Source organism: Bidens hawaiensis, unplaced genomic scaffold (assembly GCF_021521415.1).
Source record: "Bidens hawaiensis isolate Kalapana, Puna unplaced genomic scaffold, B.hawaiensis_p1.1 tig00033205_1, whole genome shotgun sequence".
NCBI lineage: Eukaryota > Viridiplantae > Streptophyta > Magnoliopsida > Asterales > Asteraceae > Bidens > Bidens hawaiensis.
Genome location: NW_027505283.1, coordinates 33,510 through 47,895, shown reverse-complemented (window position 1 = coordinate 47,895; position 14,386 = coordinate 33,510). Strand labels below are relative to the sequence as shown.

Below are 14,386 nucleotides of genomic sequence, written 5' to 3'. Positions count from 1 at the left end.
CTCCCATCCAACATTGTGAGCATTATTTATGGATCATATCGGCCGCCAAGAAACATTATGCATTGGTTTTTAGTCAAGTTTATAAATCAATTTAAATTTGTTTACTAAATGAGTTGAGGTAGTCAAATTTAGAAATCATACCGGAGAATGATTAATGATCGGTTTCGGTTAAATAAATTATGATCAATAAGTTTTTGCATGTTGGCTCTGTTCGGTTAATCGTGAACCATAATTAATCTTAAAATTTTTTGACTTCACTAAAATAGGACGAATAATGTAATAAGTTTGTGTTTGCTTTCATTGGCGTGTCCTTTAAAGGGCAATACTCATGTAAAGTTTGCTTAACCTTTTGACGTGGGATCCATTATAATACGAGAATGCCTATACAATTGTTGGTATGGTTAAATATGTTATGGTTCGATAATTTTGTTTTCTTGTTATAGCTCAACTACCAATTTTGTTTATTTGTAGTTGCTGTAGATACCGTGTCTTCTTTTCTTATAATAATAATATAAGTTTATTCTTGTATGTTTACTAGTAAAGAGAGAATTTGTAATTTATATAACGCAGGTAGGTGAGTTTTCGTTTGAAATATTATGATAAGCTTCATTTCAATCTAATTATTTTATTACTGTAATCTTTCGTAATAATAAATTAATAAGTAGTTAGTCGACACCATATTATTTTATGGTTTATTGGATTTTAATAATCATATTGAATGATATTGACCGATAATAATTTCTATTTATTTTATCATCACTGACGACTCCAAATTTAAACAAGTTGGCCCCTAATGCCACCCCCATGGGCGGGCGCTAAAAGGACTTAACATCGTTTTAACTAATGTTTAAGGACTTTTGATCGTAAGAAAGATACGAGTCGATTAATATAAAAATTAGCTCGAAACGGTGATCCAAACGACTTGATTTTTGTTAATTGTAAGCTCAAATGCCCGAATTAAAGTATTGTTTCGTCGTTTTCAAGCACCGTTTCGAATTAGCTTTTATATCAATGGACTCGTATCCTACTTCCAATCAAAAGCTCTAAAAAGAGTAGTTTGAAATTCGGAAAAAGTATAACACCGTTAAGTCCTTTTTAATATGTTTTTAATGTGGAACCATTAGGATCAACTTTTTTGAATTAATTTGTGACCATGAGTGATAATAAAATAAATAAAAATTATTATCAACTAATACTATTAAATTAAAACTATTAAAATCTAATAAACCTTATCTATCTAACTTAATATATTAAAGCAATACATGTTTTTCACATGTCCTTCAAATATGTCATCCACATGGGATGCCAACTAATCAATTTCCATTTATACATATTCCACCTAATTAACTAATTTTTTAATTACCACTCCTTCAATTTAATATATTTTTATGTTAAATCATATAACAGTTAATGCATTTATTAATATTTAATATTTATTAATTACCTCTCAAACCAATTATAACTTTCTTAGAATTATATTATTAACAATTTCTAATTTCTCAAGTTAGTTAGTACCTAAGAAATAATAACTGGTTTCCACGTTTTTGATCAATTTGCTGAATTTTTTTTACAGAGGTATTACGAGTTTACGGGTCAAAAGTGTAAAATCTAATATTAAAGCAAGATGATTTTTCCGCATGACATCATTCTAGGGCTTCTACATATGATGTCACGTAAATGTCATGCGAGCAGCTTCCTATTTTATAATCTCTTTCTTATAAACGCAATATGGGACACGAACCCTTTTAGTTGTGTTATAACCGGTGACTCAGTTTTTTATTTTTTAACCATCTATGTATCACACGGGTTCTACCCTAGTTTGAAAATATACAACAACAAAGAAAAATAATAATCCGTTACCCACACCCTTTCATAAAAACATATTTAAATATATAAAAAATATTACAAGACACGCATATTACGGTAGCATTTGATTCCCATAAACTTGTACCCTACGCATCACAGGTTGTACCCTGAAGGTTCCCTTCTTTTTCCATAATTCCATCTATCCAACCCGTCATTCGCTAGAGTTCCACATTCTCTGTCACTTTCCATAAACCCACCATTCAATTCAAACTGTCACACTCTAAAACCCCCAAATTTTCCAGGTATTTACCAAATTCATCATTTAAATCCTTCGTTCTTTTCTTTTGCAATCAAAATCCTGCCTTTGTATGTATAAATAAACGATACCCACTAATTGTTTTGCATTGGCGATTGATTGATTGATTGTTCGTCGGTTGGTTGGTTATATTATTAATCGTTATTTACTTAATATCAAATTGATTATTAAATGAAATGCTCGTTGAGTATTTATTGATTGATTGATTGATTGTTGTTTCTCTTTATTATAAGTTTCCAGTGAATCATTAGGGTTTTTACTGTGTTTGTATTCAATCGATTGTGAAGTTCATAAAGTTGATTCATTAATTGATTCTTATTCGTTTTTATCCACTAATCCGTGTTTTTAAGTTTCCTGTGAATGAATTATTTACGTTTTTTTTTTCTGTGTTTGTGTATAATCGATTTTGAAGTTTATATGAATTTGTGAATAATTTAGGCTTTTTCTGTGTTCATATTGAATTGATTGTGAAGTTATAAATTTGATTTGATTTTGTGGATAATTTAGGCTTTTTATGTGCTTGTATTTGTTCGACTTTCGACTATGAAGTTCGTAAAGTTGATTTGAATTTTTGAACAATTTATTTAGGTTTTTTTGTGTTCGTATTCAATTGATTTCGAATTTCATAAATAAAGTTGATATGAATTTGTGAACAATTTAGGCTTTTTTTTTGTGTTCGTATTCAATCGATCATGATGTTCATAAAGTTTATTTGAATTTGTTAATCATCTACGCTCATTCCGTGTTTGTATTCAGTCGATTATGAACTATGAAGTTTGTAAAGTTGATTTGAATTGTGATGAAAAAATGCAACCTTTTGGTGAAATTGGGTACATAAAGAACAGAATATTTCTATCTTTTTCCCTTTTCTATGTGATTAATCTACAATTGTAAAAAAAAGGCGAAGAAGAATCGATCAGATTTTTGGTCTTTTTACTTTCTAGAAGAATCTATGGAATGAATATTATTAGCAGCTTAATTTCATCACTCCATAGATTGTTTATAATATTTCTTAAGCTTTGGTTTTAAAACCATGATAATTCAATTTATATTTGTGATTGACTTTATTTTCAGATTTTGACTTTTGGTGTTGACCCGAAGGCCCGATGCAGCTGTATCATCACCCATTTTCATTAGACAGCCAAAAGGTGAGGCTGGCTTTGGAAGAACGGAACATTGATTACACGTCATACCATGTCAATCCCGTTACAGGCAAAAACATGGATCCTTCATTCTTTAGGATGAATCCAACTGCCAAACTACCTGTTTTTCAAAATGGGTCACATGTTCTCTTCAATACCATAGAGATTATTCAGTAAGTTCATACTTTCAGTAGCATAATATGTATCATATGTTACATAATATGCACCAAAGATGTTTTGTTTCTTGTATTATTGTGTTACATTGAACCCAATAAGGAGATTTCCACCCGTTCTATTGAAATGGGCTGTGTTTTTTGGGCTTCAAAGGCCGAATTTATAGGTTTAGTAGTCAGTAGTAGGGGTGTCTATGGGTTGATTCTGGGCTCAAACCGAGCCGAAAACTGAAAATTCGGGTTTTGAGTTTTTGAAAATCTTTTGTGTTTGGTTTTTACGGTTTTTGGTTTTACCATTTGGGCTTAAAGTATTTTTACTTAAAAAAAGGCCCAAAAATGAGTTTGCACCTACAATTTTGGGTTATATTTTTTGTTAATAAATGATTATTATACATTTAGACTAAAATATTTGGGTTACACTATTTTTAAATTTTTATAAATTACTTACCATTTGGCATTTGGCTATAAAATTTTGGGCCTAAAAAGATAGTTTGCCGAAAATAGTGAATTTGGTCTTACAATTTTGTGCCTCTTTGTTAATCAATTTTGTGCCTAAATCTATTTTTAAATTCTTATAAATTACGTAACATTTAAATAAAAATTGAAAATCCGTAAGTTCGGTTCGGTTTTTCTAGTTTCATTCGGTTCGGTTTTTCTGGTTTCAATAAAATCGAAAACTGAAACTGAACCAAAGTTCGATTTTTACAAAACATAAAACGAAGCTGTGTTTTTTGTTTGAGTTCAGTTATTTTAATTCGGTTTTTTCGATTTCATGCATACCCCTAGACTTGGTAGAGATTTTACAAAGGCCCAATAAATTAAAATTAGTTTTAATAACCAGCATCATACTAACATATAAAAACAATCTTGATGGTTTTATGTATTATTCGACTCTTAACATAAAAATTTGCAGGTACATAGAGAGAATCGCTTTGGTATCATCGGGCAGTGGCATAATAACACAAAGCAGCAAAGAAGTCACCGAATGGATGCACAAAATCCAAGAATGGAACCCTAAGTTTTTCACCATTTCCCATATCCCCGAAAAATACTACATTTACACATCGAAATTCATACGACGGGTAATAATCGCTCGAATGTCCGAGGCCCCTGACTTGGCCACTGCATACCACACAAAACTTAAAGAAGCTTATGACACCGAAGAAAAGTTACACGACCCACAAGTGTTGCAAGCAAGTGAACAGCATCTTGTAAAGCTTCTTGATGAAGTGGAAGCACAACTTGAAGAAAGTTTGTATTTAGTTGGGAGCGAGTTCACATTAGCCGATGTTATGTTTGTTCCAATATTGGCTCGGTTAAAACTTTTGGGGTTGGAGAAGGAGTATATAAGGTGTAGACCGAGGTTGATCGAGTATTGGAAGTTGGTTCAACAGAGGCCGAGTTATAAGAAGGTGATCAAGAAGCATTTTGGTGGGTGGAGAAAACGGAAAACATTGTTGAAAACGTGGTGCATTGTTCGTATGAGATGTATGCTTAAACGGTATTGATCTATGCGTGTAAGTAAAGGTATTGTTTGTCAATTTAGTGAAAGTCAATTGTGTCATAAGGTTAATTAGTTGTCTATAGGATATCTGGTTTTTGTATCATAATTCATAACCTGTCTAAATGTCTTTTAACTTCTAACTATTTGTATTTTATGTATTTACAATTATGTTAAGTTGACCCCTGGGTCTTAAAATGATGTTATGTTGGCCCGAGGGTCTTAGTGAGCGGTTTCTTTATCTTCTTGGACCGGATATGTTTGTTTGTTTGTTTGATATTACATTGACATGAGTTGATAGCGTCTTGTTTAATTAAATGAGTCGTGTTCGTATTGACTTACCTGACATGTTTATAACGAATCTTCAACCTGTTTTAAGAAGTTATTTTTTGTAAGTTTAAGTCACTAACATGCTTTATCTGTATACAACTTGTTTACAATCTTTTTGACTTGTTTAGATGTATGGGTTACCTGAATCATGTTTATGTTACATGATTACAAGTATATTGAGTTAAAGATGATTTATTTGACTATGAATAAACATATTGGTCATGTTTGGATTTATTAATACAAGTCCCAAACCTAACACTTGATTAACATTTCATTATACTGAATTCAAATGTGCTTGAAATAGCCAAAATTCCTAACCGTAGTTCCTATTAAGCGGGAAAACTTTTGCGCTTTTTGTCATGTGTTATCTTATCTAACTTTGAAAGACCGAAATTTATCAAGGTAAAGTATAACTGATACAGTCATACCGTGTGTCAAAAGTGTGCCCCTTGGATGGCCGTTTCAGTGTGCTTGACTTTTTTTTTTGCATGTTTTTGACCACCATTCTACCAAAAATTAAACTAAGCCGTTTAAAATATTATCTTCAATTGTAAAATGTATTTTCCAAGTGAGTTATTTAAATAATATTTCCATGTTGAAAAGAAGTGTTCTAAGCAAAAATTGTAATACCCATTCAAAAACACATTTTCATTCATAATATTATTTGTAAAAGCCACATCTATCTTGCTTAGGCATGAAAGTGATGATTCCAATGAGTGTGATCTATATCTCAATTAGAGAGAATACAAATTAAATGTAGCAACGCATGGGAAAGGTTGCAAATTTACCCATCTACCTATTCTAATAAAGTAAAATAAACGTGGACACTTGTTATATTTTGTTTAATTCTTACAATTTTTTCCCTCCAAAACTAATTTACCTTAATATATGTAATAAATCAATAATTATTCACTTTCCTTTTACACTATATTTATATAATATCTATATATTTTTATATATATAAATATTAAAATATTATTTTACTACATAGTTCAAAATACTTGGTGTATTTCAAAAATCAACAACAAATCATGTTTCTCAAATAAAAATTGTTTTGGGTTTTTTATGGAACTTAAATTTGATATTATGGGTCAAAAGTTGGTAAATAGATTATTTGGTACAAGTTAACTACATTTAGGTCAAAATTTGTTACGAGTCAAAAATGAAAATTTTGAGTATTTTTAAAAGTTTGAAAATGCAAAATAGATTTATCGTCAAATTTGTTATGGGTTCAAAGTGTTGACTTTGAAATGTTAAAAGTATGAAAGTTAGAATTTTAAACATGATTCGGGTTTCAAATTTATTTTTAAGGACATTTTTTAAAATAATCAAAAGGTTCGGGATTTGGTAAACTGACTTTTTTCCCTCAACTATTAAAATGTAAGAAAAGACTGCGAACACTTTCGACATACCACCCCCATGTCTAATGCTTCTAACTTTTATCAATTTTGAAATATTTATGTTAACATTAATTTTTCCTTCAATGGTGATCAAAACATTGTATGGGGAGCATGTTATTTTTTATGTTGTCATTATGAAAAAGTCGATAAGCCCTCTGAAACTTATCAGAATCTTTTTCATGGTGTAGCTAAGAAAAACATAGCTCTTGAAGAACATCCATTGTTACAATTTAATGTTCTACTTTTCTTTAATGAGTGGTAAATTGATAAATATATCAATAAAGGTAATGTGAAGAACATAGCTCTTTTTGTATTTAGACTGAGTGGTTAGAACTACTATCGTATAAGAAGCTTTATTTTCAAAATTGGTTCATAACCAAAAGTCTTTCAATTATACATATATGGCACCGAGAATGAATTTTTCAATAAAATAAATATTCTCGGGTACGTTTTTGCACGAGCATTTTTTTATTAAGTTCATTTAAAAAAATAATTTTGTGTTATAAATAATATAAGCATAGATGTAATACATTTTTTTCATATACGCTATGCAATTATTTGTTTTACTTATAATTTTATAATTTGAATTATTCCGTGTGTGACACGGGCTCTAAAACTAGTGCAATATATACCTTGATTAATGAGAGTATTGATTTAATGCAAAGATAAAGCAATTGTAGCAATTCCAGCACCGATGACTTTTAAACCCTCTATAACGTCTTTAAAAGTTTTCATTTCAGTCTATTAATTGGAAGCAAGATTAAGAAGTTATTATGGGTCCTCACCACATTAGTGAGAAATTTGTAAACGAAGATCTCTACCGATTTAGGAAATATAGTGAAGAAAGTTGTAGATTAGAAAAATTGAAGAGTGGACGTAAGGTGGATTAGCATAGTCTACCCAAACCAGTTATATCATTGTGCTTGTGTTACATAACCTTTTTATACTCAATTTTAATATTTATAAAGCTTATTAAACAAAATTAAAAATACTAAGATGTGTAAGGCAAGGGCGACATAATCGAAATGCAAAGTATACGTGTAGTGATAATAATAGGGAAAACTGTAAAAAAAAAAATCCTTATTATGCAAGCAAACCTTTTAAGGCCCGGCCGGGCTTCTAGGGATTCCATTATATGTATCATAATTATGATGGATTAATGAATACAAATTTCCTGCCTTTTCTTTCACATACAACATTTTATTGTCACAATATTAACAAAACCACCACTAAAAATGGGGTAAAATTATTAACTAAAATATATGAAATCAGTCAAACAATAAGGTTTAAAATCAATATTAACAAAATAGTCACACTAATCCACTCCCCTAGTCCCCTTAATTGACCAACAAAAAGATAATAAAAAATAAAAAATAAAAAAAATTCAGTACAATTAATCAAGTGAAAAAAATATTTTAGAGGCGGGCCTTTGTACTTTTTTACTCCTCGTGTTTGTTTCTGATGGACTGTACTTTTTGGACTTCAAAGGCCCAGTTTATGGGTTACATGTCGGTAAGAGATTTTACGGATTGCTTATTTTCACCGGCTTATAACTTATTAACTTTTTGAAAAGTAATATGGTGTTTGGGACTGCTTATATTGTGAGAGAGAAAGTTTAATTACACTTTTGTAACTTATTAACTTAATAAAAAGTTATAAGGAGGTAAAATAAGGAATCCCAAACACCCCCTTACAAAAGACCAACAGAGTTCAACTAGTAGTACCATTAACCAAGTTTTCAAAGTGTTTAACTAAAATCATTCAAACTTTTCTTTTTGTTTTATATAAGTCACTTAACTGTCATTAGTTATTCCATTGTTATGATTTTTTATTCCTAAAAATGTAAATAAAAGAAGCTTATGACACCGAAGAAAAGTTACACTACCCACAAGTCTATAAAGGAATATACATCATCTTGTAAAGCTGATTGATGAAGTGGAACACAACTTATAAGAAGGTGGTGAAGACTGATGGGCGGAGATTGGAGAAGACGTAAAATGTTGTTTAAAACATGGTGCATTATTCGTACGAGATGTATGCTTAAACGGTATTGGTCTATGTTGTTTGTCAATTTTGTGAAGTCAATTGCAAGGTTAATTAGTTGTTGCCTATAGGATATTTGGGTTTTGTATCATAACTTGTCTAATTGTCTTCAACTTCTAATGTTCTATGTATTATCATGTTACTTACTTTACAATAATATTACGATGACGTGAGTTAACAGAGTCTTCCGTTGTTGTGGGTTACAAGTTATGATATTATATGAAAATAATTATGTTTTAGGTTGTCAGCTTACACAATATCATGTTCTGATTAACCTGTTTAACCCTTGTTTAATAGCATGGTCGTGTTTGTGTCCACGTGTTTATCTTGTTTAATTAAACATGTCAGCTTGTTATTAAAAGATTAAAAGGTATATATATTTATAAGTTCAACCTGCTACTTGTTTCTTATTTACTACTTGTAACTCATTTACATCTTATATGGCTCGTTTGGATAAATAGATTGCATAAGTCATGTTTATATTATATGATTATAATTATCATTAGATTGATGTCACATCGGTCACGTTTGGATTTATTAATTTAAGGCAAGCTGCCAATCACAATCCAACACAACACGAAATAACATCATGATTTGGGGCTTTGGCCTTGTGCGCTTGTACTTGGTTTTCATTATTGAATTTTCCGTTTGTCAATAATTTAGAGGTGAACATATGAACTTATGACTTTAAACCAGATTTAATCCGAATCAAAACCAATAATGAAAGCGGTTTGGGGAAAACGGTTCCGGTTTCAAACCAAATCGTTGGTTTGAGAACTACCCCGTTAAACCGGCTACACTAAACTGAATGAGTTAAAATCCGGTTCAAACTAAAATGATTTTGAAATCTTTAACCAAAGCCGAAACGCTATGGGCTTAAAAACCGATTTATGCACCTCTAGTTAATATACTAATATAGTATACTTTATACACATAATCGTATTAACTATTTATAAATTAAGAAAATAGATATAATTAGTGTCTTTCGTATACGTCATTTGACCATAGAGTGGCAAAGAGAGGCACTGAGGCAGGAGCCATGCTTCCTAATTGTTTAATCAAGAATATCAGAAGTCTCGTTATCTACATTCAAATCTAGCAACTATTTTATAAAATAATGCATGCTTGCTTATTTTACAAGGAGAAAGTTTAGAGAAGATAATCAAATTTCTCCACTTTTCCAATCATCTTTATTGGGATGCGCAAAAACCAAAAAAAAAAAATCAATTCGAACCCGAAAATCCAAACTGAAAAGGCTGAACCGAAACAAAAACCGAAGTTTGCTTATATATTTAGGTATTAACAAAATTTTTAATACCTAAATTCATTATTTTGGGCAAACTTTTTTTCAACCTAAAATTCTCAAGCTCAAACCAGACCGAACCAAAACCAAAACCGAACGGCTTCAAAAATCCAATAACCGAAGTTTCGATTTTTGATTTGGTACAGCCCAAAACCACCGACCTAAACCGAACCGTCAACACCGCTACTTATTTAATATCTCAAGGCTCTCATTGGACTGATATGTAGTGACTTGGTGTTTCTTCTAGCATATTGCTACAAGTATTTATATTTAAAGAAAGACCTCTCCGTGGTTAAAAATAATAATAATAATAATTCAAATAAATTGAAATATTTGCGTTACGTAATCTTAAAATGATCAAAATAAAACCTTGGTTTAATTTCGTTTTCGACAAGTTGAGGGAAATGGGAAAGATTAACAACAATTTGGGGTGAAGTGTCGTTTTGGCTTTCCAAACACCATTTTTAATAACCACCCAATCATCATTTTGAGGATCTTGATTCTTAAGCAACCATATTGAATGATTGCATATATATAAAAATATATTTAAATATGGGTTATCAATTACAAATTTTCATATACTGTATATACCCTTGCGTCAAACAAATACAAACAGTCAAATTGAACGTGGGGGTAACGTCGTGATTCAAAGTGCCCGACAGTTACAACGTTGAGGGCTTAGGTGGGTGAAATTTGAAAAGGGGGTCACAAAATGTATTTTGGTGATAACCACGTAGGTGCAAATGGTTTTTTTTTTTAATGGCCAACAAACATAGAATGCCTATGTATTCCGTATGGGATGACGCAATGACAAAAGGCCACCGTCAACTGGCCCAACCCAACCGTACGAAGCCATTAAGCGCCTCCAAATTATCTCCAGTTCCGAAGAAGCCACCTGTCAGAATACCCACTGGTGGTAAAATCCAAACACTCTCAAAATCGAACCGGAGATGCAAATGGTACTTGCCTCTAGTTTTTTATTTGACTCAAAATTTTATTGAAGTCTAGAAGATGTTGATTGAAAATGAGCTTTATATAATTAATTGAATTAATAGAATCTCTTTTTGCAATAACAGAAATAAACTAACTGTTTTTAAGTGAAACCAACCGACTATACAAATTTTAAGACTAAGATATTTATTAATTATAGGTTTGATTTTAACATTAACCAAACTTACCAACCCATGCTCATCATCTTTGTTGGTTTCCAATCATAATCACATTTGAAACCAACTTTGAAAACATTATGTTAAATAGAGGACATATGTAGACTATATGACATGAAATGATTGTAGCTTGTAATCTCGATAATGTTAAGGGTTAGTGAAGAGGTAGGTCCCAGCAGAGCCCAGTTTGACCCGCAAGACTCACCTTGAAAAGGGACGTCTGCGCAGAAACCAACTGGATCCGCAGGACCAACCATGCTCAGAGACGTGACGTCCTTACGCGCAGTACGCAAGCTGTTCCCGCAGGAAATGCCTCCCAATGGTGAAGGACTCCGCCTGTTCCCGCAGCTTCGGATACAAGCCATCAGGGAAGGCCACCCGCGCAGCAAGGCTACACGCACAAGGCACTTAGCTCTCAATCACTCAGTGTCACCTGAAGGAATGAGCAAAGCCGGGAACAATCCCGCACAAAGGCGGGAGGGGGAATACTCCCGCCCATAAGCCAGTCCGTACGATACAGGAAGATCTTCTGTACTGTACCTGACGAGGTATGGGCAAAAGATCTGACTAAAGATACGACAGCTTATTGACAACAGTATGGCGAGCAGCATGCTCCTGTACTGTATGTCACTATTAGCCGCTGCCTACTCACCAACTCCTGTCATACCACGTGCATAGCCGGCAGTTGGTGGAAAAGGAATAGTACACAGCAGGCGTGGTCACTATCAGCCGCTGCCTACCCACCAACTACCAGCAGGGCACGTGCGTAGGCCACTGTTGGTGGAACAGAAATACTGTTGCAGCCGGCCACACCTCCTTGGGAACCTACCTTCGGCTATAAATACCACAAATGGTATGACCATCTCATCTCATCCTGTATCATCATATTATACCTGATATCTGCTCTAGCAATCTCTTAATATACATTTATATTTAAAGAGCAATCTAGTCTGATTCTCACGCCGGAGGGTGGTCACAAGGAGGAACCCCCCCCCCCCTTCTCAGTGACAAGCTCACGGTGTCTGTTTTGCAGGTTATCAGAAGAACCATCTTCTCTGGGTCTAACCCCTCGTGGGAAACATCTATCTAACCCCCAGGTTATCCGTAATCTGCCCGGGGTCCGGTTAGTGTTTCTTCATTGGCGCCATCCGTGCATAAAGCTAGAACTTCATTTTTCTCCAGTTTTTTCAAACTTCTAGAAAGATGGTTAAAGAAATTCCGGTAACCACAACCCCAGCTACTGGGGGGAATACCGGCTACACAGTCTTTACAAACACTACCCCGGTTACCCAAGCCGGGGCAAGTGAAGTAAATTTTACGAACACTACCCCAGTTACCCAAGCTGGGGCAAGTGCAGTAAATGATCGCTCACTGGGATTCACCGATACCCAGTTAGAGAAACGAAGACTCCCCCGCCAAACACTCGATGAAGTTAAGGCATGGGCGGAGGCACGTCAGAGGGAATTCCAAGCTGAGTTGGACGAACGTTTGCGTTCCGTCCAACAGGCTGACGAATTCGAAGGATACTTGGACGATGACTCAGAGGAATCCGACTCCGACGCGAACCCTCGCCATAGGGCAAAAGGGAAGCGTAAGGAAACGGACTCCCAACCGAGAAGGCATTTTGGAGAAGCCTTCAAACCAAAAAACACAGGTGAAAGTCCACGTGACTTCTCCAAAACATTCAGACCAAACGTTGCAAATGTAGGAACGTCCAAATTTGCAAGGGACATTGCAGAAGCAATTGCCCCAAAAAGTGCCAAACAAATGTCCAGCATAGGCACATATGATGGTATATCCGACCCAGATGATCATTTGAACAGATTCATAGCGGGGGCAACCGTCAGTAGTTGGACGGAACCCACGTGGTGTTACATGTTCCAAATGACGCTTGTCGGGGCTGCTAGAGCGTGGTTCGATCGTCTACCGGTCAACCACATCTACGACTGGGCAGACTTCCAACAGAAGTTTTGCCAACACTTCAGCCAACAACGAAAGTATACCGAGGAGCAATGGACAATCCTCAAGTGCATTCGAGAAAAAGATGAATCTTTGCTAGACTTCATCACTCGCTTCAATTCGAAGAAGCTAAGTCTGGGCAACATTAGAGAAGATCTCGTTCGCGCTGCCTTTATCCAGAGCGCGAACGACCCAGAGCTCATCCGCACCTTAACGGGTAAAGATGGCATGCCATCCACATGGGATGCCATCATGACAGCAGCTAAACGCTTCGCGGAAACGGAGAAGCAACTGGGTAGAGATCTCCCACAGAGCACAAACCTCTACACCCAGAAAACAAGGGAAGACAACGTCCTTACCGCCCGATTAAACAAAAAACGAAAGCTAGGCATTTGGCAGTCAAGGGTAAACTTTGACACCTCATCCGGCTTGCAACATCGGTTAGGCGGAAGGGATAACGTACGGTCGAACCAGAACTCCAGATGGACGCCGCTCACCAAAAGCGTCACCGAGATATTCGCCACCGAGGAGCTCCCATGGCCAAAGCCTCAAATAATCCGACATCGTCACAATGCTGATCGGAGCAAATACTGTGACTTTCACAGGACAAAAGGCCACAACACCGAAGAATGCATAGACGTAAAAGACATGGTCGAAGCATTTGTCAGAGATGGGACGCTCGCGCACCTCGTGGCGCAATGAACGCTGAGCAGGCTGATGCGTGTAGAACCCCAGCTGGGGAAAACACGAATAAAAATTCCAGCTTCAATGAGGAGACTACATGCTGCGTAAAGAACGAGATCCCGAACCAGGTGCGTATCGGCTCGATGGCACTCCCATCCCAACAACATGGAAGGGAGCTCATTTACACAGTTTGCATGTAGATCAATTCCAAATTTGTAAATAAAAGGCCAAGAGCCACTTCTAATGGAAATGATTCTCCTTAGAACATCGATGCTGATAATTTTACATTTATACTTTATGAACTATCAACACGGATATGCCGGTTTTCACCGCATAACTACGTGAAAAGTCGTTGGCTGGGGAAGGCGGCAAAACCCGCATAAACCCAAAAAACGGCAAACCTTCACGCAGGTCAGTTGAAGGGGAAAAGTTCAGTCATCCCACTAAATGAAAGTGCCGGTCTATCCGCATGAATCATGATAGAGGAAACTGAACACTAACTTATTAACAACCGCGCGTCGAACGGTTAATTTATTAAACACTAATATGCCGGTTTTCACCGC

The 14,386-nt window shown here is 34.8% G+C and overlaps 1 protein-coding gene across 2 annotated transcripts; it reads left to right on the top strand.

Moving 5' to 3' along the window:
- Nucleotides 1–2,085: 2,085 nt before the first annotated feature.
- LOC143612091 (glutathione S-transferase TCHQD-like) lies at nt 2,086–5,189 on the top strand. 2 transcript variants are annotated; one of them, XM_077086156.1, is made up of 3 exons: nt 2,086–2,108; nt 3,197–3,437; nt 4,351–5,189. In XM_077086156.1, exons 2-3 carry the CDS (start codon nt 3,229–3,231, stop codon nt 4,943–4,945), a joined length of 804 nt encoding a protein of 267 aa, XP_076942271.1. In that variant the 5' UTR covers nt 2,086–2,108; nt 3,197–3,228; the 3' UTR covers nt 4,946–5,189. The 2 variants fall into 2 exon arrangements, with proteins under 2 accessions (XP_076942271.1, XP_076942270.1); XM_077086155.1 differs by lacking the exon at nt 2,086–2,108 and having other exon boundaries at nt 3,131–3,437.
- Nucleotides 5,190–14,386: the final 9,197 nt, after the last annotated feature.